Raw genomic sequence first — 25,502 nt, 5'->3', positions numbered from 1 at the left:
ATTTTTTTAAATTTTACATAAATTGTAAATTATCACTGGACTGAATAAGATAAAAGCACTTTGTAGCAGGCTGTTGAAAAATAAGGCTAGTAATGGATAATCATACAGGCCCTATATTTCCCTCAACTAAGTGTTAACTAAATTAAATTTAAATTTTATTACCTTAAGAGACAATAAGAAAATAAATAAAACGATTATAAAGATATCAAAAACTTCATTACGAAAGAAATTGTAACGGAAATTTAGCAAGAACATAATATAATCATTGAGTTTATACATATTTTTAGGAATTAGTGAAATTATCTATAACTTTTATTTTCTTTAGTAATTTACCCACAAATAATATTTTAAAAGATTATTAGAAATTAATTATTGTTAGTTCTTACTATTGTAAGTATATTTACCTGTTTAATAACGTCAACAAACTCCATAAATTTTATTAATAGTGTTAGTATTTCAACTAAAGTACTTTATTGTTGGTACTTTAAAAAGAGATGTAAAAACTAAAAATATTGAATTTTGTATATTAGACTGCATAATTTTTAAACTAAAGCTAAAGAAATATTAACAATCAAATCATGTTAAATTAATTATATTTTTTAACAAAACCTTATTATGTATATTATGGGGAAAATAATAACTTCTTAAACTGTTCAAAGGATTAAATATACTTCTTATTAGCGTAAAAGTATACTTTTTGTTTAGTCAAATTTAGTTCAATAATACTTAATTAAATACTGTACCTTAATATATATCAACGTAAAACAATAACTTCTCTATCATTTGGAAGAATAAGTATCAGACCTGTCTGTAGGTATTGATGAATCTTATAGCACAATGTAAATAGATTAATTATTATGATAAACATATTACTCATCACCATATAATAATGAAATATATTGATATAAAACTATTAAATTACTATTTAGAATTCATTTATAATAATAAACTATAAAAAACAATATACTAAAATTATATTTTAAATTTTAAATAATTTAATAAGAATGGTTTGTTAATTTATTAAATCAATTTTAGATATAAAATGTATAAAATATTATGTTAATTTAATTTCTAATAAAATTTTAAGTTATAATGATTAACTCTAGACTACTTATTATCTTATTTTTAATAATTATTGTCTAAGTGCAATGTAAATTATTTTCTATTCGTTTATTCTACTAAATAGTATTTAGTTGTATATAAATTATTAATTTAATTTTTATCAAGTTTATTGTTATTTTAACTAGTATTATTAGAGATTATAATACTATCAATGTAATCTATTAAAATATTAATTTTATTTTAAGAACTTATTTATTTGAAAATATGATTCCGAGTAAGGTTTCAATTGTTTCAATTAGTTATTTAAAGTTATTATAACTGTTAAATAAACTAGATTAGTCGTGAAATCAAATGAATGTATGAATTATGCTAAATGAAAAATAATGAATAAATATTAAATTTTGGAATCTATTTAATTTTTATATCAAATTTATCACTGAATATTTTTAAATAAGATTGCTTCTAATGGAAATCTTTCCTGTCCTTCTAATATTCCGAGCAATTTATCCCCTCTAGCCAGTTATAATACTGAATATATTTGATGGTTATACTCAATAAAATATAACGGAGAAATTTATTGTGAAAGAGCATCAGAATAAGATTTTTATGCCTATGTTAGCATAGAAAACTATTCGCGAGTTATACCTATTTTTCTTACAACATGTTCTTTGCTTAATTATATTAATTAATAGTTAGAATGAGTTTTGTATTTCATTAAAAAGAGTATCACTAACCTTAATTTTAATATAACAATATTATTAAATATATAAATAGAATTACCATACTTCATTTTTATGCAATACATTATTACGAGATATTGTTAGCTATAATTTAATAAAAATAAACATTAGTAGTTTTAAAATTTAGATTAATTATAAATTAATATTTTGTTTGATAATAATGATTATATCCATCCAGGTTATTATTCAGTTATCAGTATATACTTTTTAGTATTAAGACTTAATAATACAATTTTATTTGCTTAATTATTCACAATATATTCATCAGAGTGATAAATTAGTGTTATTTTCATTTATTAGGTCGATAGTACTACTTGTCAACCAAAGATATAGATAGTAATGGATAATATGACTTGTTTTAATATAACCGTCTGTATCTTTTATAAATATTAATAAATAATCCGTAAAATTTATTAAGGATGGTAGAAAAGGATAGTTTATTCTTAAAACTATATTAATATATGACTATTTCAAAAAATGATCTTCAATCCGTAAGTCCATGATAATGCATATTTTGATCATATAATAATTGGTTCTGGAATATCTGGACTTATAGCTGCTGCAGAAATATCACTTAGTCATTAAAAATGCCTTGTTATTGAATAAAATTCATTTCCAGGTGGTTCTATTAATATTCAACATTAAGCTTCATAAAAACATGATTTTTTGTATTCAATAGATAATGGAATTCCTTTATGTGATGCTAAGCATTCTATTTTTAGGAAATTAGGTTTAAATCATGTTATCAACCTTGTTTCTTCAAATTATTTATATGATGTTAAAGACTCCAATTAATCATATAAAATTCCAGCCGGATTTAATAATGCGAAAAATTATTTAATATAATAATTTCCTGCGTCGAAACGTGGTATAAAGCGATATTTTTCGCGAATTCGATCATTGTAATTTAATACAGCATGTTTGCCAATTGATATGAATTACATGATGTTTTCTATATTTATGTTATATAGAGCAGCAGATATCAATTATCCCATGTAATGGAAACATACTGCAAAAGGATGGATGGATAAGCATATCAAGGATGAGAAACTAAAAAATATATTAAATGCCAATATAATGTTTTATGGAGACAATCCCTATGAAGTTAACCTAGTTTATCACAGTATGCGATAAGCAAGCTATTACGATCAAAGTTGTGTTATTTAAGGAGGAAGTGCTAAACTTATAGATCATCTGGTAAAAACAATTAACAATAATGGTGGTTAGGTAATTTATAATACTTGCGTAAACAAAATACTGCTTTAGGATGAAAATACGAAAATTCCACTCTGCATAGGTGTTTAATGTTGTGAAAACACAACCGGTCGTATATTTAATGTATTTCTAGCGAAATAAGCAGTTAAAAACAAAATTATTTGCAATTGCTCACCAGAAGTGGTCTTCAATGCTCTACTGCCCATAAAATTTAATCAATAATACCAAGATAGCCTAGTTCAGCGTAAATTTAAACCAGCAAAGGTAGGATCATCATTTGTGGACATTCACTTTCAAGTATCGGTTGATTTAAATACATTATTCCCTAATAATTTGTACTAAACATTTATTATCAGCAATTTAGACGATAAACTAGACTATGAAAACCGTTAAGAGGATATTCTTTCACGGGACTTCATGTTTATCGACCATTCCAAAATTGATTCTAGGCTCACCAGCCCTAGCGTTACGATGTGCTGCCTAGTTTTCGTGAGCCATATATAAGAGTGGAAAAATATGACCGAGTCGCAAATTGAAGCCCAAAAACAAGCCATTTTGCAAGCATATTTCGTACGTCTGGAGGCCCACTATCCAGGAATCTAAAGCGTAGTTTCGCACTTTGAAATTTTCACGCCAGACGGATTGCAGGCCCGCACGTCCAGCTCGAGCCCGCACGGGTGGGCACCCTAGTTTTTTGGGGCCGCGCACCGCGCGAAAACGTGCTGTGAGCTGTTCCAGAACCTGATGTTCTCGTCCTGCTGGGGCAGCCCCGGTGGCGGCTTGACTGGGACAGTCATTAATGGCCACATAGCGGCGCGGTACGTCCTAGAGCCGAACGCATACGCGAAGCGGATCGCCTTCTTCGTGTCGTTCGTGATCCTCCTGGTGCTCCTGGAGATCCTGAAAGCCTTGGGGCGACGGTGATCGTTTTAGGGAGATTTTTGTTTAAAGGAGTGGAAAGTCCTCTTTCCGGCAAACGAATTGCTCACTTCAATGGCTTCCTGAGGTTCTCGAACGTGAGGATTTGGCTCTTGTCGAACGAGTCGATTATCTTATATACTGCCTGGTTTGCGTAATGGATTCCGGTACGCTAATCGCAGTAGGGCGCCTTTTGGAACGTGAAGGGGCAGTAGGGCGACGGGCGCTCCGTGGACACGGTGCCGGAGAAGTGCTGGTAGACACAGAGACCGAAAAGCTCGGTCTCTGCGCTAAAAACGCTGGCCCTGTTGGCCAGTTTGAGCTTCTGAACCTTACCGGTCGTCTTCGCGATGGACTGGAAGTGTTTGTTTAGAAACTTCATTTTGGGAGTTGATTTTGTGGGGTTCAATGGATAATAGATTCGATATAAGAGGTAGTGGAGGGGTCGTCGGAATGGAAATGGGGAGAGGCTGGATCCGAGGGAAAGGGTAGGCCGCGGGGCTGCGAGAAGGTGGGGGCATTACGGCAGCGGCTTGAAGGCAGTGCTAGCGATTTCGGGCTTCCGGGCTGGTATTTGCCGTGCTGGGGATGGGGCCGCGCGGGTTTAGTATAGGGTACGTGCGAGCCCAGACTCCGTGTTTCCGAGAGGAACCACAACCAACCTCGCGCTGGGCCTCACAGAGATCCTAGCACACCGCCGTTGCCTATGGTACGAAGGAGTTCGAAGTCAACGTTGTTGAAGAGTGATCACTAATTTCTAATGAATGCAAGAGTAAGCCCTCCACAAAAGGGGAGACCCTGAGGCAGTGCACAGCGACATGACTTGGAATAGTGTCTAGCAGGCGTTAACTTTATTTTATTTATTTATTTATACCCACTCTCTACTAACGGCTACAATGGATTTCATGGCTTAGGTGGATGCCCAAACAGTCTGCTGCGGACGATTCCCGTACTGGTACCGGAAGGACGCCATCTAGGAAATCACCAACGACGACATAGCGGAGCCCAAGGCGCTCAAGGTGTTCGCGGAGCGTTCGCAGTGACCAAATAACTTACTAAGTCAGCTTCTCAGGTTTTCAGGCTGCTGCTCCAAGCCGCGTGCGCCCTCCGTGTCGTCAGCAAAAAAGCAGTTGCAGTCCCGCAGTGGCAGGATGCCGCGGTGCACCGCCTGCAGCTGTTTGGCCAGCGTTAGGCCCCTGGGGATCACCTCGTCAACCAAGCCCATCACGTATAGGGTTTCCAGCAGCTGCAGCACGGGCTACGCGATGCCGGCGCCAAACTCTAGGGATAGCGCTTCCTGGCCATGGTGCATCTGGCATACTGTGCCATGGGCCACCAGCACATTCAGCGCGCTAAGCTTCGCTCTTACACTCGCGCAGTGGCTGCTTGTCACAAAAATTTTCATTGCGTGTTGTGGGATGCAGCTGAGCAGGAAGCGTCGCCCGCCTGTCGTTCCGGTGCAAGAGGCCTAGACTAGCATTCCTTGGCGATTAGTCTCGTAGCACCGATGAGGCCAAGGGTTCCTCGCATATCAGCCCCCAACGAAAGCATGCGCGCACCAAACCTGACAAAGTTCGGCCGGGCCTACATGGGCGAGCGTGGGACATTACCGGGCGGGTCCTGGGCAAAGGGCCATTTGGCATGCGGTTATAGTATAGTGGTAAGTATTTGCGCTTGTCACGTGCGAGACCCGGGTTCAATTCCCGGTAACCGCGCATTTTGGCATTTCCAGTGGCAGCGCGCACTTACTGGGCGGAGGGGCACCTACTCCCCACCAGGCACCGGACGCCGCCGCTCACTCCAGCGCCAGCCGCTCGTACACCTCCAGCGACTCCTCCGAGTCCAGCAGCGCCGCGAAGTCCAGCAGCGCCCTCTCCCGCTGCTCGCGCCCGGCCTGCCCGTCCTCCCGCTGCCGGGCCTGGACCTGCTGCTTCCCGCGCCTCTGCTCGATGCCCCCCTCGGTCGTGAGCCCCGCCGAGCCGAGCATGAGCAGCGAGGACGAGTTCTTCCGGATCTCGTTCTGGTACATTTCGGATGGGGGTGGAGCGGAGGCTAGGGATAGATCCCCTGGCGCCATTGCGTCCGGCCCGGAGTGGGGGCGCATCGCACTGCCCTCAGAAACCGCTGAACCTCACTCCGCGCCCGACGGCCCCAGCAGCACGCGCATGGCCAGGACCAGCTCCTCGGCGTAGTACCGCAGGTTGTTCTGCACGTCCTGGATCTCGTTCTCGTTGTCCGCGGGCTCGACATACTCCGTGGGGCTGCAGCCGAATCTGTCGAACAGCGAGGCGTCGTCGATGAGGTCGTACACGGCCTGCTGGCGGCTGCCGTCGACGCAGAAGAAGGCGTTGGCCGTCGCCATGTCGTCGGGGATCGGAAGGTAGTGCGCGGCCGCCATGCACTTCTGGATGGCCTGCAGGTTCTGGTCCTCCGGTGCCAGGATGATGTACAGGTGGAGCGTCTCGTCCAGGATCTGCAGCAGCTCGATCTCCTGGTCCTCCGTCACGAGGCAGTCGAACACGACCTTCCCGGACACCCGGACCTTCGCGTAGTCTTCGGGGCTCACCACGATCGAGAAGCCCACGCGCTGGCCGAATATGACCAGCTCGCCGCGCTCGTCCCTGCTGGCCTGTGGCGCCGCCGGACTAGCAATCTGGATGGCCATCTTGGGCTGCCCGAGTGCTGCCCTGTTGCGCAGGAACTCGGTAATGAACTCCTCGATGTGCTGATGGGCGGCCCCGCCCTCGACGCGGCTGGGGAACAGCTCCTTGCGGTAGGTGCTCTCCGCGCCGAAGTTGAAAACGAAGGCCAGGTCGTCGAAGTGCTCCAGGGAGAACACCGTCTTCATGCTGTTGAAGACGGCCGTAAGGGCGGGGCTGGGCTTGGGGGACTTCACGACGTACCCGACCTGCTTCGACATCAGCACCAGCTGCTCGTCCACGTAGTCGACACAGATGATGGCGGTGTTCCAGCCGAACTTGATGGCGCCGTACTCGGCCTCCGCGGCAATTACGTGCATCTGGGTCATTTCGGCAGGGCGCGCCTGGCGTTCTGCATATATAATACCAAGTTTCCCCGCCTTCCACTTTCCGCGATCAGATTCCCATGATTCTACCTTCTTTGTAGCAGTCAGAGTCCGAGTGTCAACCATCCTACACCCACCAGTCTGTACAGCATGCGCCCCATCAGAGCACATATTGATATTGATATTGATATTGATATTGATATTGATATTCTTATTCTCACTCTTATTAATATTAATATACCTACACACATATATTATTTCTAACCCCCACTCCCCTCCCATTTTCCCCCATTTCTATTACCTACACTTATATATCCTATATATCCATATTCTTCCACCATTCTACACTCATAAAAACTAATTATTATATATTTTCTGAATATGGCAGTTGCCACTCCCGTATTTACGCAGCTGACTATAATATTCAGTCATTCTTTCCACCAGAAATCCGTAAATGGACCTGACTAACACGTCATTTCATCAAGTTGTGCTGCACGAAAGACAGTTTTTACTTCCAGGATTCAACTTTTACCGTGACAGCGCGATAGATGCCGAAAGCGTCCTGTATAAGAACATGCGGATTTTAGCGCTGACGATAAATGCCGAAATACACCACTTGGCCCTCGTATTCACTAGAATCGACAACCTGTCCGTAACACACAGAAAGTGCCTGGAAACTCTGAAAATTCTGGCTTTTAATTTGGAGCGGAACTGCGTCAACACCGAGAGCCTCCTGAATTTACTCAGGGGAGCGGAAAACCTCGCCAAGCTCGTACTGGCGTACGTGGACGTCCCGCAATTACCGCTTTTTCAGTCGCTTCTGCACCTCGAAATCTGCAGCTCAGCTGTCGACTGCCTTGGCACCAGGAGCGTCTCAGGCCTCACGTTCCTCAAGTTGCACTGCCTGGAGTTCGCTCCAAATTCGCTCCAAATTCCCGGCCTGAACGGCTTCCTCGCGCGGTAGGAGCATCTGGAGGTGCTGGATTTGGCGTTTTTCCTGAAAGTGGCAGTCCCGCCATCGCCAGTTTTCGTGCGCACGGCGCACGTGCGCCACCTCGACCTGCGGCTCCAAAATGTGGCACACTGCGACGTGCGGAACGCGGTGGTTGAATGCCTGCTCCTCCCGCACGCTGCGTGGTCCTGTACGATTCGCGACTCCCAGGTCGCCGATTTGCGACTCAACCGCGGTTTGGAGATACTGGAAATAACAAATAGTGTAAAAGCAGATTATTATACTGTTAATATTAAATATTAAGAAAGCTCAATAAATGTCTGCAAGAAACTGAAGTTTCTGGGACTGCAACACGTGAAGCTCTCCAAGCTGGTGGTATGGCACCGATACATTCATTTGGACTTCGAAAAGGTCATAATCGGTGTCCTGATCTGTGGGGATCGCGCGTACCGGCTGCAGAAAAGCGTGTGTTTTAGCGGTAGCGGGGGGAGGCTGTGCGAAATTTCAGCTGAATTTGAAGTTAAATTTATGCTGGGAGCGTACTGCCGGAAAGCATAGCTGCGGTACCAGGTTTAGGAATGCTGGCAGCTGATGGTGCATGAGGTGGAGTGAAAATGATCATAAATATATAATAATTATATAATTCAAATTTTTTTCCACTTCAAAAAATGTAGCGTATCCAGGCAGGTGAAATATCATAGATTTAGATACCTTTTTCGCTGGCGATCGTCGCTATAGACTTTCAAGACGCAAAATTAGTCGTGTAGCTCCCACAAAAGGGCTACTAAATCGAAAATCCGGATTAGAGCGAAAAGTCAATTTTGAATCATATTTTCGGTCTAAAGCAGGTCATTTTTAACGAAAAGCACAGGGAAAAATTCAGCAAGCTCGCGGATGTGCCAAGCACCGCGAAATTCGAAGCCTTCAACGGCTCTGCGAAGGAGTTTGTTGGCAATTTTATCAGGCAAAGGATGCAAAAGTCCTGCCAAAAACCACAAAATGAGCCTGAATAATTTAGCATAACCTTTACTAAAGAGCCAAAAATTGAATTCGCTGCGAAATTGCCGAAAAATTCTTACGATTTCAAGAGTTTTATGAAGAAAAACGACTGGAAAAAGGCAGTTTTCGTCTTCAATCAGAACTTTGCGGATGTCAGTTTGGCTGCAGAGAAGTGCAAGTGCTATAGGGTGTCCTAGACCGATAAGAATGTTATTGCAGTCAAGCTCCCAAGTAAACATATCGATTTAGCTAGTTTCCAGAATTATAAATATAAACTTATAACCGAATGATATTGTATAATAATAGTTTTTTTGTTTAAGGGAAGTAGAAATTAAAAAGTATTATTTAGTATATAATATATATAACTTATTGTTTTTAAGTTAATTTTTAGCGTAATATTGATTCGTAAAAATAAAATATAATATTATTATATAATAACCATATAATAAATCATATCGCATTCCCACTCCTCAAACAATGTCCGATACCGCGAACCTCCCGATAGTTATCGACAACGGTACAGGAATGTGCAAGGCCGGTTTCGCTGGTGATGACGCACCACGTGCCGTCTTCCCGGCAATCATAGGACGCCCCAAGCACCAGACCACCATGGTAGGCACCCAGGCCAAGACCGAGTACATCGGCGACGAAGCCCTCGCCAAGAAGGGCGTGCTCAAGCTCACCTATCCCATCGAGCACGGTTCCATCAAGGAGTGGGACGACATGAAGAAGATCTGGCACCACTGTTTCTTCAACGAGCTCCGCGTCGAGCCCAACGAGCACCCCGTACTACTCACCGAGGCCCCCAAGAACGCCAAGCAGAACAGGGAGCGCATGTGCCAGGTTATGTTTGACGAGTTCCAGGTCAAGGCCTTCTACGTCCAGATCCAGGCCGTCCTCGCGCTTTACTCCTCGGGTCGTACAACTGGTATCGTCCTAGACTCAGGAGACGGTGTCACTCACTCAGTTCCCATCTATGAAGGTTATTCTATGCCCCATGCCATCGGCAGACTCGACCTCGCCGGACGTGACCTCACCGACTGGTGCCAGGTATGTCTCCAGGACGCAGGTGTCGCCCTCACGACTTCTGCCGAGCTCGAAATTGTCAGACAGATCAAGGAGAACCTCTGCTTCGTCGCCCTCGATTACGAAGGTACCCTGCAGAAAGCCCAGGAGACTGACGAGTACGTGTCCCAGTACGAGCTTCCCGACGGTAACGTGATCAAGGTCAATGTTGCCCGCTTTAAAGCTCCTGAGCTTCTCTTCAAACCAGAGCTTCAGGGCAAGGAGATGGATGGTATCCACCAGCTCACCTTCAAGTCTATCCAGAAGTGCGATATCGACATCAGGTCAGACCTCTACACGAATGTAGTCCTTTCCGGCGGATCAACCATGTACAAGGGCCTGCCAGAACGTCTTGAGAAAGAGCTTTAGGAACTCGTACCCTCAGGCAAGAAGGTCAAGATCACCGCCCAATAGGACAGGAAGTACTCCGTCTTCGCAGGTGGCTCCATCCTCTCCTCCCTCTCCACCTTTGAGAACATGTGGATCACCAAGGCCGAGTACGAGGAGACCGGTGCCGTCATTGCCAACAGGAAATGTATGTGATATGCTTTTGATTCACTTCACCATGAAGGCGCTATAGAATATATGAATGAGAGACATCTTGGAGTACTGGGCTCGGTACTTCGAGGGTCGGATGAAGTGAGTGTTGAATTTTGGGCGTATATATATATATATATATAATATTACCCCTAACCGATATCGATATTCTATTTCCACTTCATTGTCAATCATCAGCCTTCTGCTAAGCAACCCGCCAGCGTGGGTTGTGCCCTAGGAGGACTGTTAAATTACCTGTGGATAATGACTCGCGAAATTGCTTTCCTGAGGCCACCAACCGCAGCATAGCTTCCAATTATATTTTACATCGCCCGGCAGTCGTTGGCCCAGTCTATAGAGCGCTGTGGCTACCTGACACTTTTATTATGTATAAAAAGATATTATATTTATCATAAAACTTGATTACTATTGCTGTTTTTACTAGACATATCTTATTATTTTTAATTTTTTAAACATACTAAATTATTAAACTAACTAATACAAAAAATTACTTATGTATACTTTTAATCACTAAATTGTGGCATATCTAATAATTTATACAATATTATTACTTTGTAAAAATCAACTGTCATTAAAAATGGACGTTTAACCAAAATGTGTGGAAACATAGGATGGAATTATTATCTGCCTAGGTACAGACGGCCCAGATGACTCGTAAGAATGTTACTATAACAAATTAGGGGAAGTTGTATGCCACAAGGATGAATAAGTTAATCAAGAATAGTTAAAATGATTAATAATATACATTTTTATAATATAAATTAAGCGCCACTCCTCTACCAAAATGGGAAAAATAATTGTATCATCTGAGACTGAATTAAAAGAAAGTGATATGCGTGAGTTTTTTGACTTTTGTGGAGATATCCTTGAGTTTACAATATTAACAAGCTAATCTCCATATGAAGTAATTATTGAATTTGCAGGAAGTATAAATAATCCTTTATTACTCGATGGTACTATTTTCAACGGATTTGCATTAAATATAAAGAGATATGGAGAAAAAACTATATAAAAGGATACGGCATTGGAAGAGTTATCATAAATTACAAGGACTAAAAATTTGATAGGCAAAGGGGTCGGATGGTTTATTGGGAGTGCTAAAAAATTAATGCAACCCTGTTTAGGTGGTACTAAATGATCTTATTTTATTTAAAACTTAATTATATTCAGTATTTAATCATTCTAAGGCACGGATCTTAGATACTTCTGAGGTTTACTTAGCCTTACCAGACTTAGGTACAAGAAGAGTACGCTTGCACTTAGAGCAGCATACAATAGACTTGGCATGGGTAAATGTGTTAGTCATACCGTTACACTTGCAAAGGATTTCAATGAAACGTGTATTTGGGGTACCTACGAGACGCTTTGATTTGTGTTTCTATGCTTCAAGGTTGGCTAAAGGATAGAGGAGATCAACGTTCATCCACAGTGGAGTGGAATTGAAAATTTGAAATACAATATATTAAAACAATTATATTGCTAATATATTGCTCATAGCACTTTTTCCAAAAAATGAAGTCTCCTAGGAAACTTTAAAAACATAATAAATAAGACCATTTATCTACCCCATCTACATTAACAACTAATTTTTAAGAGAAAGCAAAACCTAAATTCAACAAATTATTTGCAGAAAATAACTCCATTTTACTCAACTCACTCATTAGCTCTCAACCAAAATCTGATGATTTCTCATTGATTTTAGAAAACTAAAGTCAGTTAGATGATAATCTTAATGCTTTAAATAAACACATTAAGGCAAAAATTTCTAAACTGTCTTTGGATTTTTCGCAGCAAATTAGTTAACTTCTAGATGTTAATTAGCTGAATCAGTTAACAGTATTAAAAGAACTCGAAACTGTAAAAATTGAAGTTAATAATTTTAAAAATCAGATATCTAATACAGCACTTCGTACAATTATTGATAATTTAGCATCTCAATTAAATAATTCAAATAAACGTATAAAAAATATTCAAGAAGAGATGCTAGACGTTAAAAATGAGCTTAAATAATAATAACTCGAAAGTGCTTAATTGTATATTCTTATTAACCAAATAAATAAAAATGTTGGATAAGTAAAGCTTGGAGTCGAGGAAATGAGAAGTGAGGTTTATTAAAGTCGGGCTTGTTAAGAAGAGACTGATGACGAAATTGTTTTTGGGATTTACCCAGAAGATCAGTGATATTTGCTACTTCAGTCGTATTTCCCTCTAAATTTGGATGGCCTAAAGGGTTCTGATGTTCCTATTGACGATGATAGTCTTTTTTACTCATTAAATCGAATTGGATGTGTTCTATCTAACTAATAGGCAAATGTTCGGCAATCTTTATGTGCTGAAAACGAGGACCAAAAAGAATCAGGAAAAGGATCTACCATATTTTTTAAATTTTTATGAATTAATTATGGTGGAGGTCGATTAAAGATCGTGTAGTTGTGATAGTAAGACGTATGATACGATGGTAAAGTCATACTTGGAAGGAAAATTTTGAAAGAAAAACTTATAATATACGAGATAATTAGATGCATATATCATAATTGAGCATTAAGATTTTGATACATACAAAACATATATTAAACTGATAAAATTAGTTGATCACTTAAGAAGAGCCATGATACGTTTGACCTGAGCAATCTGGTCCATACCACATTCAGCACCAACACCCATAAGAGTCTTCATGGAGTCGATCATGATATGAGGAATAGCAGGCAAAACTGCGATGTTAGCACCAAGGGCAGCAGAAACGAAGAATTCGAGACCGGTATTCCACTTCTTTTACATAACTTCGTCATCAACATTGAGGATTGAGGCATCGAAGATCTGACCATTATCGTAAACTAAAACGGCTTCCATCTGATAGTAAAAAGGTTCAATTTCAAGCTTGTTTAAAAGAGTAGCATGAGAAGGAGAAACGATATCACCTTTATTGACTAAATGAACAGTATTGGTGATTTCAATCTTACCCTTGTTGATCTTAGTATCAATAGAAAGGGATGCGAAGAAGGAATGCTGATCAGGGCCCATAGTAGTAAGCATAGGCTAAATAACTACTTCAGAGGGTGCGATCATACCTGGCTTAGCACCAGCTTTACGCTTAGATTCCTCAAAGGCCGTGGTAATATCCTTGTATTCGCCATTAGTGAAGATGAGACCAATGTTGAGTTTGATGTAAGGAAGGAGCTGCTTAAGTTCCTCATTTGACTGAGACTTAAGATATCTTTCCATGAGAGTCTTCTTACCGAAAATAAGTTCAGCCTTGTTACGAAGGGCACGTCTGATGCGGGATATTTAGTTGGAACGTATATTATCGGCGCTTACGATAAGGATTTTGCTATAAGAAGTAAAAAGCTTGTCGAGTTTTTCGTTATACGTCTGTCTCCATTCCATCTTTTCAGATTTGGTACGTTTTTCCATTTAACCACAGGGAGTGGTAATAAAAATTTAAATTAAATTATTTATATAATTTATAATATATAATATAAGGATAAAATACTTGAATAATAAAAAATTAAATATAATTAGTTATACATTAGACATATAATAAAACAATTCATCACTTAAGTAGATATCCCAAGAGCCCTAAGAGCCCTGATCCCAATCCAACAGCTCCTAAAACAAACTTTTGTAACTTTTTGCTTCTTTTAAGTTGCATTTTAAGTAAGTTTTTGGCTGGAACTTCGTAAACTATTTCATTATTTTAAATACCGAATTAAGCTTCTAATTGTATCCTTACGTCCTAAATATCCATTTTAAGGCTGAAATTATTGTCTAAATGAAGCGAAGTTGTTGTATTTTCATTAATTATTTTCTTTTGTAAAATATCAGATTCTTTAGGTTAAAATTAGGAAGAAATTGCATCTGCAATTAACTCAGCCTCTTCAATTGACTTCAACTGCCATTATAGGGATTGCATTTTTATCTTATATGGAGTGGTTCAAATAATAATTATTATATAATAATAAGAGCTTACAGAAAAAACTAGTATAATTAAAGAGTTTGAATTCTGGAAAGATAGGATCTACAAAAAAATTGTTACCAAAACTTATCTAAATAACTTTTAATAATTAAAAAGGCTATAGAAAATATTAATATAATAAATATTTAATTTAGAAGGGACTCTTCTCTCGAAACGGGTGTTGTTCGAATTTTAGGAATTAATTTTTCACTTAAGCTGAGCGGCGAACTAGTCAAGAGTCTTCTTGCCATTATCAGTCAAGGTACGACCTTCTTTGGTAGTCTTGATGATGTTCATTTTGGCTAAGTCCTGGCAGATAATACGGATGATCTTACCAGAAGCCTTAGTGAAATGGCTGGGGATAACACATGATTATTTCTCGTTACCAAAAGCAACCTTTAAGTCAGTGATACCTAATGGACCTTAACAGTAAATACGTCTGAGGATAGCAGCGGCACGGACGTAATACCAGTTCTATTCTTCAGGGGCAATCTGACGAGATACAGAGGTCTTGACGAAGTGAGTCCAAGCAGGTTGTTAAAGCTTGTTATCGGATTTGAGCTTCTGGGCAAGAGAAGAAATGAAAACGCGGTAATCAACATCGTAAACGGACATTCCAAAGAAGTGGAAATTATAATTTGTTTTTAATTGATGCATGAATAATATATAATTAAATTATATAATTATTTTTATATTTCGAGAATGATCAATAAACTCATTTCGATGATGAATAATACAACATCTAATTAACAGTAACAGTTAATTGCCAGATAAATATTTTAAATTTAAGAAAAAGAAGAATATCAGTAAGCTATTTAAAATTAAGTTAAAGATGATATGTTAGGATAGATTGATATTTTTAAACTGCCATAGTTTATTTTAGATCCTACATCAGAGGAAATTCAGTCGATAATAGATTAGTATAAGTGATGGTTGCTTTGCATTATAGAGATCCAGAAGTAGTGATCTTATTCTATAGCACCTTCATGGTGAAGTGAATCAAAAGCATATCACATACATTTCCTGTTGGCAATGACGGCACCGGTCTCCTCGTACTCGGCCTTGGTGATCCACATGTTCTCAAAGGTGGAGAGGGAGGAGAGGATGGAGCCACCTGCGAAGACGGAGTACTTCCTGTCCTATTGGGCGGTGATCTTGACCTTCTTGCCTGAGGGTACGAGTTCCTAAAGCTCTTTCTCAAGACGTTCTGGCAGGCCCTTGTACATGGTTGATCCGCCGGAAAGGACTACATTCGTGTAGAGGTCTGACCTGATGTCGATATCGCACTTCTGGATAGACTTGAAGGTGAGCTGGTGGATACCATCCATCTCCTTGCCCTGAAGCTCTGGTTTGAAGAGAAGCTCAGGAGCTTTAAAGCGGGCAACATTGACCTTGATCACGTTACCGTCGGGAAGCTCGTACTGGGACACGTACTCGTCAGTCTCCTGGGCTTTCTGCAGGGTACCTTCGTAATCGAGGGCGACGAAGCAGAGGTTCTCCTTGATCTGTCTGACAATTTCGAGCTCGGCAGAAGTCGTGAGGGCGACACCTGCGTCCTGGAGACATACCTGGCACCAGTCGGTGAGGTCACGTCCGGCGAGGTCGAGTCTGCCGATGGCATGGGGCATAGAATAACCTTCATAGATGGGAACTGAGTGAGTGACACCGTCTCCTGAGTCTAGGACGATACCAGTTGTACGACCCGAGGAGTAAAGCGCGAGGACGGCCTGGATCTGGACGTAGAAGGCCTTGACCTGGAACTCGTCAAACATAACCTGGCACATGCGCTCCCTGTTCTGCTTGGCGTTCTTGGGGGCCTCGGTGAGTAGTACGGGGTGCTCGTTGGGCTCGACGCGGAGCTCGTTGAAGAAACAGTGGTGCCAGATCTTCTTCATGTCGTCCCACTCCTTGATGGAACCGTGCTCGATGGGATAGGTGAGCTTGAGCACGCCCTTCTTGGCGAGGGCTTCGTCGCCGATGTACTCGGTCTTGGCCTGGGTGCCTACCATGGTGGTCTGGTGCTTGGGGCGTCCTATGATTGCCGGGAAGACGGCACGTGGTGCGTCATCACCAGCGAAACCGGCCTTGCACATTCCTGTACCGTTGTCGATAACTATCGGGAGGTTCGCGGTATCGGACATTGTTTGAGGAGTGGATGATTTAGGAAAGTCAAAATTTTAAATTTATTATAGTAAATAAATTATAAAATTAATTAAATCGTAGATATATTATTATATACAAATAAAGGATATAATTCTAATTTAATTTTTTTATTCCACTTCATTTTGAATGACTCGCAGCAATCCCTTACGTGATGCTCTCAAGACCATCTGCAATGCTTAAAAAGCTGGTAAGCGTCAATGCGTTTGCGCCCCCGTTCCTAAGGTTCTCATTGAATTCATGAAACTCATGCAGAACAACGGTTATATTGCTGATTTCACTTATCTTGATAACCAGCGTGGTGGTAAGGTTGTTATTAACCTTATTGGTCGTCTTAATAAGGCTGCTGTCATTTCTCCTAGATTTGATATCTCCAACTCTGAGATTGAAAAGTGGGTAACCTCCCTCCTTCCTTCTAGACTCTTCGGCCACTTAGTTATTACCACCTCCCAAGGTGTTATGGACCACGTCGAAGCCTAAAAGAAATAAATAGGTGGTAAGGTTATTGGCTATTTCTACTGATTAATTAATTTTAAATGACCATTTATAGAGGCTATATTGCTAATTGATGGAGACAAGGTCGACTCCCATAATCAATTAGTATCACTATTTTATGTTATATTATATTTTTGAATTTTTAGTAATTTTTATTTATTTTCAAAATTATCATATAATTAAACTGATTTTAAAATGCAGAATTTAATTAAATAAGAATATGCCCAACTTACCAATCTTATTAAGACAAAAAATCTTCGTGAATATTAAGAAATTACTATATCTAATGCAATTACCTTTCTTTATAACTTAAATGATGAACTAAGCGAAAAAATTAAGCTAACTTTATTAAACCACCCTAAATCTTCACAAGAAGCTCTTTCATATGGATATTTGAATGGTATATCCAATAAGAGTGAGATTGCTTTCGCATGTGCTCAAATTGGTATTTGTGGTAGAGTAGTCAATGTTGAGAGTTGTTAATTCCCAGAAATTTAACTAAACTAATGAATATATGCCATATAATATTATTAAATAGTTTTTATAATTATTAAGACTAGCTATAATACATATATAAATACCTATTCTCGTTCGTTTCATTTTTCTATTTCCACTCCACGTGTATGCCCAAAGGTTCATTCTGCAAGGTTAACGTCCAATGCCCCTCTACTGGTGGTGCTAAATCTTACCAGATTGAAGACTTCCGTAAAGTTTAACAATTACACGGTCTCCGTATTTCTTCCCAGTTTGACGGTTCTCTCGTTGACCCCGAACTCGTCGGTTGCACTCTTTAGATTACTGGTGGTAACGATGCCTAGGGTTTCCCTATGATGTAGGGTGTTCTCAAGAACCAGCGTGTCCGTCTCCTTCTTTCCAAGGGTCGCCCATGCTTCCGTGAACGTAAGACTGCTCAAATGAGAAGAAAATCCATCCGTGGTTGCATCGTTGGTGCTGATCTCCATGCTCTTAACGTATCTCTAGTTGCTTTTGGTAACACGACAGTTGAAGGTGTTACTAATTTACACAAACCCGCACAGCACTTACCCAAGCGTGCTTCTAAGCTCAGACGTTTATTTGGTATCCCCCACTCCAAGCTTGCTGCTGATCAACACCACTTAGTTGTAACTCTTACTCGTGAAGTAGGTAGAACTAAGACCTCTAAGTCTGGTAAGACTTATATCAAGACCCAGAAGATCCAGCGTTTAGTCACCAAGAAAACTTTCACTCGCAGAACCGCCAAGAGAGTAGCCATCAAAGCTAAGCAGGCCGTATCTAAGAAATTACTTGAACAGTTCAAGCCTTCCAAATGATTAAATTTGATTTTTTTAAATAAACTATTATTCCAAAATTTTGATTTATATTATTTGCCATTATTTACTATTATCATATATAAGCACTCTTTAATTTGTCACTCCACAAATGAGGCAATTTCAGTCCAAAGTAACCTCGCTGATTTCTGCCGCAAAACAGCAAATTACGACCACAGTAGCGAAAACCATCCAGCAGGACGCATTCATCGGCACGTTCCTGCCGTACCACAACCTGCAGGTGACCAAATTTCTGGCGCAGGGCTCGTTCGCGAACGTGTACGAAACCTCGGACCCGCAATTCCTCGTAAAGAAGCAGTTTGCGCAGTCTCCAGAGCAGTTCCAGGCCGCTATCGCCGAGTACGAGCTCCAGCGCGCCTTCGAGCACCCGAATGTCGTTCAAGTTTACGCGCTCATCGTCGATAACGCAATCATGCAAAACACATCCTAACTGCCTTACCGTGGACCCGCAAACGTCGTCTACGTGATGGAGCGATGCGAGCAGCAGCTGGTCGGCCTGAAAGAGCTCCCGGAGGCGCAAATCACCGCCTATTTCGCGCAAATCGCGGCCGCGTTCGCCAAAATCCACTCCCTCGGCTTCATAAATCGCGACGCGAAGCTCGAGAACATGCTCCTCCGCAACGGCCAGGTCAAAATCTGCGATTTCGGCTCCGCGACAAATTTGCACCACACGGGAATGGAACTCATAGGGAACGCGAGTTTGCGCAACGCCCTCGCGGCCGAGGTCGAGAACGCGACGACGCCGCAGTACCGCCCCCCGGAGCTCGTAAACCTGCTCTCGAAGTTCGACGTGACGGGAAAAGTCGACGTTTTCGCCATCGGGGTCGCCGTGTTCCGGCTGATGTACGGCCGTTTTCCGTTCCCGGAGGGCGAGGTTCTCGCGAATTTCAACGCCCGTTTCGAGTTCCCGGACGAGGCCGTGGAGCACCTCGGCCCGTACGCGGAGCGCAGGAACGTAATGCGCTACAGCGCTGCGCTCAAGGGCGTCGTGCGCGCCTGCCTGCAGAAGGACCCTGTGGACCGGCCGAGCTGTGTGGAGCTGCTGGGGATGTTGTAGGGGGGCTAGTATGTGTAAAATGGTGTTGTTTAAGAGATTTAGGGGGGTTAGAATGCGAATTTAGGTGTGCAAGGCTCTGGGGCCGGATGTCAGTAGAATTTGTTCGATTTTGCGCCTGTTCAGAGTCCTTAACATGTGTAAAATCATAATTTCGCTCCCTAAAACCCCGCATCTGCACCACAGCAGAGCTTGTTCGACTTCGCGCCTGTTCAGAGTCCTTAACATGTGTAAAATCATAATTTCGCTCCCTAAAACCCCGCATCTGCACCACAGCAGAGCTTGTTCGACTTCGCGCCTGTTCAGAGTCCTTAACATGTGTAAAATCATAATTTCGCTCCCTAAAATCCCACATCTGCACCACAGCAGAGCTTGTTCGACTTCGCGCCTGTTCAGAGTCCTTAACATGTGTAAAATCATAATCTCACTCCCTAAAACCCCGCATCTGCTCCCCCGTAGAATTTGATCGACTTCGCGCCAGCCATGCCCTAGCAGAGCCATAGCGCCCTGCCGAATTCGCCCTCCGAGATCTCGGAAACTCTCAAATTGCAGCATGACTTGTACGCCGAGTTGGCGCCGGCGCCTACACCAACCGCGCTGGCAGGGCAGTTCCCGCCAAAGACGAAGGTAATTCCAGACTACGAGTCAGCTTACTAGGATATTCTGGACAAGTTCGTTTCCAAAATCGACTTCCGCCCGCTTTTACCGGAATTTCCAGCGTAGAATTTCGTGCAGCTGCTGAAGAGGCACGTGTCGCTGCCCTTCAATGTGGAGAACTTCACGCCGAAGCTGATCACCTTGCGGTACCAAGAATTGGCACTGACAAGTTTGGTGTGCGTTCAAAAAGAGCTAGATCTGAAAAGTGTGGTCTAAGGGGCCTAGACGCTGGTTATTACTGCCAAAACGAAGTAAGAATAGATGATTGCGAAGGAGATTTTGATTCTGACTGCTGTAGTTGACAGCCTTTAAAAGTGTGAGTCTGGGCTTAGCATAAAAACTTTATAGTCGTTGACGAACGATCTCGCATCGCTGCACACTCTTAAAAGCTCCCCATTGAAAAATAAAAGCGTCGGGTTTATTTTTTCGTTTGTGAGCAAGAAAGCGGCGTCTTATTGCAAAAAACTGTTGGACTAGGGGGAGGTGGAAGCAAGAGACTGCTATGCAGAGTTAATTAAGGATTTCAAAGGATTTTAAGGAATTACTGGATGTACATTTAATTTGTGCGAAAGTTTAGAACTGTATGTTGAGTGATGTGCCATTTGTTTTAGATTTTATTCTAGAGTGATTTAGCTTTACTATTAAACCTATAAAGCTTCTCCTATAAATTTTAATCAATGTTATATGACGCAAAACTGCTGTATCGATATATGCGATTAAGTTTTTTAAATCAGCTTATAATATTTTCTAGCGAGTATCTCTGATGATTACTAATTAAATGAGTATATTAGCAATTAAAGTTATCTTACCTTATTTATATGATCAAAATAAGGTGCTGAATTAATAATCAAATAAGTGATAACAAAAATAGCATTTCATCATTCGTCATCGTCAGGAAGAGCGACGTTAGCTGCTTAGTTTAATGCATCATTAATTTGAGCCTTGTCCTACTCAGTCATCTATATCTCAGCAGGAATAAGTGCGGGAGCCTAAGTAAAACTTAAAGTAGGATCGTTGGCAAGCTTTTTGCAGATGATTAAGAAAGGTACTTCGTAGTTATAATTGGATTTTGCTGAAATTTCAACATAATCAATACCCTTGTTTCTATGGAATGAAACAGATTGAGTACGAACTTCACGATTCTTTTAATCACACTTATTACCAACTAATACCATTGGAATATCTTAAACGATTCTGACAACATCATTATACCAATTTTCAACATTTTTGTAAGTATTACGAGAAGTTACATCGAAGAATAAAAAACATGCTTTTGCGTTGACATAATAACCATCACGAAGACCACCAAACTTTTCTTAACCAGCAGTATCGTAGACTTCAAAATGAACTTCCCCTTAAGAAGTATAGAAGGGAAGAGAACGAACTTCAACACCAATAGTTGCAATATATTGACGACGGAATTCTCCCGATACATGACGCTAAACATAAGTAGTCTTACCAGTAGCACCATCACCTACGATAATAAGCTTAAAAGTAGGAACGGACATTTTAACTTTGGAGTGGAATAAGGAAAGGAATATATTTTATTAATAATCAATAAAATATATTATATAATTAATATTGTTTTTATGAATAATATTAATTTATGACTATTATATTATAATTTTAAATATTTTTACAAAAAATATATTACTAGAAAACAAGATAATTATTATTTTTAGTACATTTATTCATATCACTTAATAAAGCAGCCTATAACCCCTAATATCATTAACAGAACACCCACTATCACAACTATAGTATTTACAATCAGCCCTATAATTTTCTTCTTTCTATCATGTTCTTCGTAACTCCATCGCAAACCTAACAACCCTGGAAACACTATAACCAAAGGCACACATGCGATAGAACTCACAACATCTAAAACAATCCCTACGTCAGTAAGAAACAGGCTAATTCCTCCAAATAGTATATTTAAAAAGATAACAATTATAACCTAATGCTTATACTTTATTTCTCGTTTTCTACAGCATAGTTCCAATAAATTAGCCTTGAAGCAAAACATCATCAAGGGATAGCTGCAAACTAGTATAATAACTAGACTTATGTTGCAAATGTAAGAAAGCGCTCTGTACTAGATTAAATTATCGAAATTTTACAAAATGTTTGGCTCAACTTGATCTGAAAACACGAAATAACCAGTAGATATTAACAGATTCATTATCAGTATACATACAATGCTGAAAAATGCGCTCTTATTGAAGCTCTTTGATGAGTGATTCTTGACCTCCTAGAACACGTTCAGAGCATTAAAATGTCCCGCGAAAGCCAGTGCAGAATATGCAAAAGAAGCGAAAAACTAAAATGTAATTGGCTTTATTGCTATAGGAGGTTCCATTTCAGGCAGAGTCAACTTGTTGGTCGATTTTAGGACGCATAGGGAAACTGTGAACAAAACCACGTAAAATCCGCAAAAAATTGAGAGAAGGGAGCTGTATTGCAGCATATTCAGCTCAGGAACACTGCTTAATGGTGTTATCGCTAAAACTAAGATAGCCGCAAATACTAAAGCCTTATGCCACTAGACGCTTAGGAAGAACAGGTTGTCCCGAATTAAAATACAGAAAGAAACCATTATGAAGGAGGTAAAGATCAGAATGCAGAACGAGCTTAAATAGCCAAGCGTCTTATTTAAAAGCGACTATATCAGCAGCTAGTAGTTGAAACATTTCGTGGCCCTTGCTGAAGTACCCAGAAGATGGAAGGTGTAATAAGCCAAAATGGCAAACATACCTTACTATATGTACCCAAATACGTATCCAGTTCTGTTAAAATTAAATGGTATGGTGAGAATTCCAGCTCCTAGAATCGTGTTGGTTAAGTTTAGTGTCGATGAGAATAGTGTTGCTCGATGTGGTTTCTTTTAGCTTAAATGCGATACTTGCGTTAACTTAAATTTTTAATATATTGATTAATAGGAGGACTACGGATTTCCTACATGGTTAGATATCAATTCTTAATAAGTATCATCTTCATCCATTTGATTTGTTATACACTTTATATTATTAACTATAATATATTATAATTTTTAATTTATTTTCCTATCTTATCGTTTTCGCTAATAATAAGGAAGTTAAAACTTGTGAATCATATTCCTTATATGATTATTTAATACTTTATAGTGTAAAGTAGTTATAGCTTAAATGTGGTGAAATGTATAAAATATAGTGAGAATCTTAATTTATGATATAAAATCGCTCTATATATAAATACTTAAGTATATAATACTTTTGCTTTAGGTTAGCCCAGCGACTGCCGGGCGATGTAAAATATAATTGGAAGCTATGCTGCGGTTGGTGGCCTCAGGAAAGCAATTTCGCGAGTCATTATCCACAGGTAATTTAACAGTCCTCCTAGGGCACAACCCACGCTGGCGGGTTGCTTAGCAGAAGGCTGATGATTGACAATGAAGTGGAAATAGAATATCGATATCGGTTAGGGGTAATATTATATATATATATATATACGCCCAAAATTCAACACTCACTTCATCCGACCCTCGAAATACCGAGCCCAGTACTCTGAGGTTGTTTCCCAACCCATCACAGTTTGTACACCTTCAAAGAGGCCTAATAATAATAAACTAAATATAAAGCGCATATTCTCTCCAAATCCAACTGCACTCATAATTATATTGATAATCATTTAGAAAATTCCATACTTATAACAATTTGTTAATTTAAATGTTATGAATCCACCTACAATATAGCAATAATTAATAATCATTCTTGATTAAATTGATACCTATCTTAGTAAAATCGTAATAACTTAGTCTATAACTGTATAAAAAATTATGCAGGAAAGTAATTTTTATTAGCAAATCTGATACTCTATTATTATTGGATATACTGAAATAGTTATAATAAAAAATATATCATCTGAGAATTACGTTTATATGTAAATTTTTTCTGCTACCTCTCCCTATAAAAGTCTTGCACGAATTGGTTTAATCTACAACATAAAGTATAAAACCCCAATTATATATGGAATTGCAACTTGTTGAACAAGTGTATAATGTTCTAAACATGTATTATACTAATGAATCATTACACAAGAAAAGAAAATAGATAAAAATGGTGAAGGCTCTTAATTTAATAAATCTGATAGCAAATAACTCGTAATTAAAACTGAAATTGAAATAATAAACATAATCTATATTTCAATCATTTTTATAAAAAAGAAGTAATTTAATGTTAATGAGTATAATAAAGCTAATTTTTATATTTGTTATTTTACGATATTAATTTAATATTGGAAATTTATTATAAATTAGATTTTTAAAAAATATATACAAATTAATAATAACTATTATAAAATCAATGGATTCAAATTATATGATTTTTGTTTATTAATAATTTTTTGGAGTTTTATATATAACATTATCAATCATTTAGTAAATATAAAATTATATTCAATGTTTGTAATTCAATTTAGATCAAAATGAGCAAAAATATTATCTTATATTTGTAAATTTTATAATAATAAATAGTCTGCCATAACCTTTTTATATAAAATATCTTTCAGATATTAATTATTTTAAATCTATAAAATGTTCATATAATAAAAGCTTTTATTATAACATGAATGTTGATTTTATTTGTAAATTTGTTGATAATAATTTCTGTTAATATTATAAATACTAACGTCATATACCAATTAAATTAAAGAATATAAGTGAGTTCACCTGATATTTAACCATCACTAATGTGATAAACTAAATTGGGCGAATAGTGAAAAGAATTATCTATCATCCATGATTAATTCTTATAGCCATAAATAATCAAATTTTATAAATCTAAAATATTAGATAACATGATAACTAATATATTATTTGGAAAAAGTCTAAATTACTTTTTTATATTAAAGTTAGATGAAATGTTAACACTCAATCTATAAATTATTTAATTGTGAGTAATATGAGTTGATAAATATCAAATAGGATATATGGTAAGATAATTAGTATTTATTCTTTTTATTAGTTTGCTTTAAGATATTTTTATATTTAACATTAATAATAATATATATAAAATTATGTTATAATTCTTTTATTATTTTTTATTAACACTTATAACTAGAAAAATTAATTGCTATACTATTATGGATTCATTAATTCTTATAAAATCTAGGTCCACCACGCGAGCAGGCTGGATGGCCCACCACGCGAGCAGGCGGGATGGCCCACCACGCGGGTAACCTGGATGGCCCACCACGCGAGCAGGCGGGATGGCCCACCACGCGGGTAACCTGGATGGCCCACCACGCGAGCAGGCGGGATGGCCCACCACGCGGGTAACCTGGATG

The 25,502-nt window shown here is 39.2% G+C and overlaps 22 protein-coding genes, 1 non-coding gene and 1 pseudogene across 23 annotated transcripts; 12 read left to right on the top strand and 12 right to left on the bottom strand. All coding sequences in view use genetic code 6, as the record gives it.

Moving 5' to 3' along the window:
- Nucleotides 1-2,279: 2,279 nt before the first annotated feature.
- Nucleotides 2,280-3,941, top strand: SS50377_27268 (All-trans-retinol 13,14-reductase; the record flags this gene model as incomplete). The annotated part of the gene is made up of 1 exon (XM_067911060.1): nucleotides 2,280-3,941. One exon carries the CDS (start codon nucleotides 2,280-2,282, stop codon nucleotides 3,939-3,941), a length of 1,662 nt encoding a protein of 553 aa, XP_067761747.1.
- A 61-nt stretch (nucleotides 3,942-4,002) lies between these two features.
- SS50377_27267 (YL1 nuclear protein C-terminal domain-containing protein) lies at nucleotides 4,003-4,317 on the bottom strand (the record flags this gene model as incomplete). The annotated part of the gene is made up of 1 exon (XM_067911059.1): nucleotides 4,003-4,317. The coding sequence occupies one exon, from the start codon at nucleotides 4,315-4,317 to the stop codon at nucleotides 4,003-4,005; it is 315 nt and encodes a 104-aa protein (XP_067761746.1).
- Nucleotides 4,318-4,334: 17 nt separating this feature from the next.
- Nucleotides 4,335-4,682, top strand: SS50377_27266 (Hypothetical protein; annotated as a pseudogene).
- Nucleotides 4,683-4,995: 313 nt separating this feature from the next.
- Nucleotides 4,996-5,415, bottom strand: SS50377_27265 (uncharacterized protein; the record flags this gene model as incomplete). Its single annotated transcript, XM_067911058.1, has 1 exon — nucleotides 4,996-5,415. The coding sequence occupies one exon, from the start codon at nucleotides 5,413-5,415 to the stop codon at nucleotides 4,996-4,998; it is 420 nt and encodes a 139-aa protein (XP_067761745.1).
- A 163-nt stretch (nucleotides 5,416-5,578) lies between these two features.
- SS50377_t20124 lies at nucleotides 5,579-5,650 on the top strand. Its single transcript has one exon. It is a non-coding gene; the product is annotated as a tRNA-Asp (tRNA).
- An 80-nt stretch (nucleotides 5,651-5,730) lies between these two features.
- On the bottom strand, nucleotides 5,731-5,964 carry SS50377_27264 (uncharacterized protein; the record flags this gene model as incomplete). Its single annotated transcript, XM_067911057.1, has 1 exon — nucleotides 5,731-5,964. The coding sequence occupies one exon, from the start codon at nucleotides 5,962-5,964 to the stop codon at nucleotides 5,731-5,733; it is 234 nt and encodes a 77-aa protein (XP_067761744.1).
- Nucleotides 5,965-6,066: 102 nt separating this feature from the next.
- On the bottom strand, nucleotides 6,067-7,131 carry SS50377_27263 (uncharacterized protein; the record flags this gene model as incomplete). The annotated part of the gene is made up of 1 exon (XM_067911056.1): nucleotides 6,067-7,131. One exon carries the CDS (start codon nucleotides 7,129-7,131, stop codon nucleotides 6,067-6,069), a length of 1,065 nt encoding a protein of 354 aa, XP_067761743.1.
- Nucleotides 7,132-7,414: 283 nt separating this feature from the next.
- SS50377_27262 (uncharacterized protein) lies at nucleotides 7,415-8,524 on the top strand (the record flags this gene model as incomplete). The annotated part of the gene is made up of 1 exon (XM_067911055.1): nucleotides 7,415-8,524. The coding sequence occupies one exon, from the start codon at nucleotides 7,415-7,417 to the stop codon at nucleotides 8,522-8,524; it is 1,110 nt and encodes a 369-aa protein (XP_067761742.1).
- A 56-nt stretch (nucleotides 8,525-8,580) lies between these two features.
- Nucleotides 8,581-9,201, top strand: SS50377_27261 (uncharacterized protein; the record flags this gene model as incomplete). Its single annotated transcript, XM_067911054.1, has 1 exon — nucleotides 8,581-9,201. The coding sequence occupies one exon, from the start codon at nucleotides 8,581-8,583 to the stop codon at nucleotides 9,199-9,201; it is 621 nt and encodes a 206-aa protein (XP_067761741.1).
- Nucleotides 9,202-9,388: 187 nt separating this feature from the next.
- On the top strand, nucleotides 9,389-10,519 carry SS50377_27260 (actin; the record flags this gene model as incomplete). The annotated part of the gene is made up of 1 exon (XM_067911053.1): nucleotides 9,389-10,519. One exon carries the CDS (start codon nucleotides 9,389-9,391, stop codon nucleotides 10,517-10,519), a length of 1,131 nt encoding a protein of 376 aa, XP_067761740.1.
- Nucleotides 10,520-11,318: 799 nt separating this feature from the next.
- On the top strand, nucleotides 11,319-11,672 carry SS50377_27259 (uncharacterized protein; the record flags this gene model as incomplete). Its single annotated transcript, XM_067911052.1, has 1 exon — nucleotides 11,319-11,672. The coding sequence occupies one exon, from the start codon at nucleotides 11,319-11,321 to the stop codon at nucleotides 11,670-11,672; it is 354 nt and encodes a 117-aa protein (XP_067761739.1).
- Nucleotides 11,673-11,711: 39 nt separating this feature from the next.
- Nucleotides 11,712-11,957, bottom strand: SS50377_27258 (Ribosomal protein S27; the record flags this gene model as incomplete). Its single annotated transcript, XM_067911051.1, has 1 exon — nucleotides 11,712-11,957. The coding sequence occupies one exon, from the start codon at nucleotides 11,955-11,957 to the stop codon at nucleotides 11,712-11,714; it is 246 nt and encodes an 81-aa protein (XP_067761738.1).
- Nucleotides 11,958-12,046: 89 nt separating this feature from the next.
- SS50377_27257 (uncharacterized protein) lies at nucleotides 12,047-12,715 on the top strand (the record flags this gene model as incomplete). The annotated part of the gene is made up of 1 exon (XM_067911050.1): nucleotides 12,047-12,715. One exon carries the CDS (start codon nucleotides 12,047-12,049, stop codon nucleotides 12,713-12,715), a length of 669 nt encoding a protein of 222 aa, XP_067761737.1.
- A 411-nt stretch (nucleotides 12,716-13,126) lies between these two features.
- SS50377_27256 (Acidic ribosomal protein P0) lies at nucleotides 13,127-13,945 on the bottom strand (the record flags this gene model as incomplete). The annotated part of the gene is made up of 1 exon (XM_067911049.1): nucleotides 13,127-13,945. One exon carries the CDS (start codon nucleotides 13,943-13,945, stop codon nucleotides 13,127-13,129), a length of 819 nt encoding a protein of 272 aa, XP_067761736.1.
- A 139-nt stretch (nucleotides 13,946-14,084) lies between these two features.
- On the bottom strand, nucleotides 14,085-14,444 carry SS50377_27255 (uncharacterized protein; the record flags this gene model as incomplete). The annotated part of the gene is made up of 1 exon (XM_067911048.1): nucleotides 14,085-14,444. The coding sequence occupies one exon, from the start codon at nucleotides 14,442-14,444 to the stop codon at nucleotides 14,085-14,087; it is 360 nt and encodes a 119-aa protein (XP_067761735.1).
- Nucleotides 14,445-14,693: 249 nt separating this feature from the next.
- SS50377_27254 (Ribosomal protein S19) lies at nucleotides 14,694-15,101 on the bottom strand (the record flags this gene model as incomplete). The annotated part of the gene is made up of 1 exon (XM_067911047.1): nucleotides 14,694-15,101. One exon carries the CDS (start codon nucleotides 15,099-15,101, stop codon nucleotides 14,694-14,696), a length of 408 nt encoding a protein of 135 aa, XP_067761734.1.
- Nucleotides 15,102-15,496: 395 nt separating this feature from the next.
- Nucleotides 15,497-16,627, bottom strand: SS50377_27253 (actin; the record flags this gene model as incomplete). Its single annotated transcript, XM_067911046.1, has 1 exon — nucleotides 15,497-16,627. One exon carries the CDS (start codon nucleotides 16,625-16,627, stop codon nucleotides 15,497-15,499), a length of 1,131 nt encoding a protein of 376 aa, XP_067761733.1.
- A 148-nt stretch (nucleotides 16,628-16,775) lies between these two features.
- Nucleotides 16,776-17,168, top strand: SS50377_27252 (Ribosomal protein S8; the record flags this gene model as incomplete). Its single annotated transcript, XM_067911045.1, has 1 exon — nucleotides 16,776-17,168. The coding sequence occupies one exon, from the start codon at nucleotides 16,776-16,778 to the stop codon at nucleotides 17,166-17,168; it is 393 nt and encodes a 130-aa protein (XP_067761732.1).
- A 168-nt stretch (nucleotides 17,169-17,336) lies between these two features.
- On the top strand, nucleotides 17,337-17,651 carry SS50377_27251 (uncharacterized protein; the record flags this gene model as incomplete). Its single annotated transcript, XM_067911044.1, has 1 exon — nucleotides 17,337-17,651. The coding sequence occupies one exon, from the start codon at nucleotides 17,337-17,339 to the stop codon at nucleotides 17,649-17,651; it is 315 nt and encodes a 104-aa protein (XP_067761731.1).
- A 113-nt stretch (nucleotides 17,652-17,764) lies between these two features.
- Nucleotides 17,765-18,451, top strand: SS50377_27250 (Ribosomal protein S6; the record flags this gene model as incomplete). The annotated part of the gene is made up of 1 exon (XM_067911043.1): nucleotides 17,765-18,451. One exon carries the CDS (start codon nucleotides 17,765-17,767, stop codon nucleotides 18,449-18,451), a length of 687 nt encoding a protein of 228 aa, XP_067761730.1.
- A 109-nt stretch (nucleotides 18,452-18,560) lies between these two features.
- SS50377_27249 (Kinase, NAK) lies at nucleotides 18,561-20,774 on the top strand (the record flags this gene model as incomplete). The annotated part of the gene is made up of 1 exon (XM_067911042.1): nucleotides 18,561-20,774. The coding sequence occupies one exon, from the start codon at nucleotides 18,561-18,563 to the stop codon at nucleotides 20,772-20,774; it is 2,214 nt and encodes a 737-aa protein (XP_067761729.1).
- Nucleotides 20,775-21,058: 284 nt separating this feature from the next.
- On the bottom strand, nucleotides 21,059-21,688 carry SS50377_27248 (GTP-binding nuclear protein RAN/TC4; the record flags this gene model as incomplete). Its single annotated transcript, XM_067911041.1, has 1 exon — nucleotides 21,059-21,688. The coding sequence occupies one exon, from the start codon at nucleotides 21,686-21,688 to the stop codon at nucleotides 21,059-21,061; it is 630 nt and encodes a 209-aa protein (XP_067761728.1).
- Nucleotides 21,689-21,876: 188 nt separating this feature from the next.
- SS50377_27247 (putative Amino acid transporter) lies at nucleotides 21,877-23,181 on the bottom strand (the record flags this gene model as incomplete). The annotated part of the gene is made up of 1 exon (XM_067911040.1): nucleotides 21,877-23,181. The coding sequence occupies one exon, from the start codon at nucleotides 23,179-23,181 to the stop codon at nucleotides 21,877-21,879; it is 1,305 nt and encodes a 434-aa protein (XP_067761727.1).
- Nucleotides 23,182-23,684: 503 nt separating this feature from the next.
- On the bottom strand, nucleotides 23,685-24,368 carry SS50377_27246 (Transmembrane domain-containing protein; the record flags this gene model as incomplete). The annotated part of the gene is made up of 1 exon (XM_067911039.1): nucleotides 23,685-24,368. The coding sequence occupies one exon, from the start codon at nucleotides 24,366-24,368 to the stop codon at nucleotides 23,685-23,687; it is 684 nt and encodes a 227-aa protein (XP_067761726.1).
- Nucleotides 24,369-25,502: the final 1,134 nt, after the last annotated feature.

Source organism: Spironucleus salmonicida, chromosome 7 (genome assembly GCF_000497125.1).
Source record: "Spironucleus salmonicida strain ATCC 50377 chromosome 7, whole genome shotgun sequence".
NCBI classification, from domain to species: domain Eukaryota; phylum Fornicata; order Diplomonadida; family Hexamitidae; genus Spironucleus; species Spironucleus salmonicida.
This window is presented reverse-complemented; position numbering and strand designations above follow the sequence as displayed.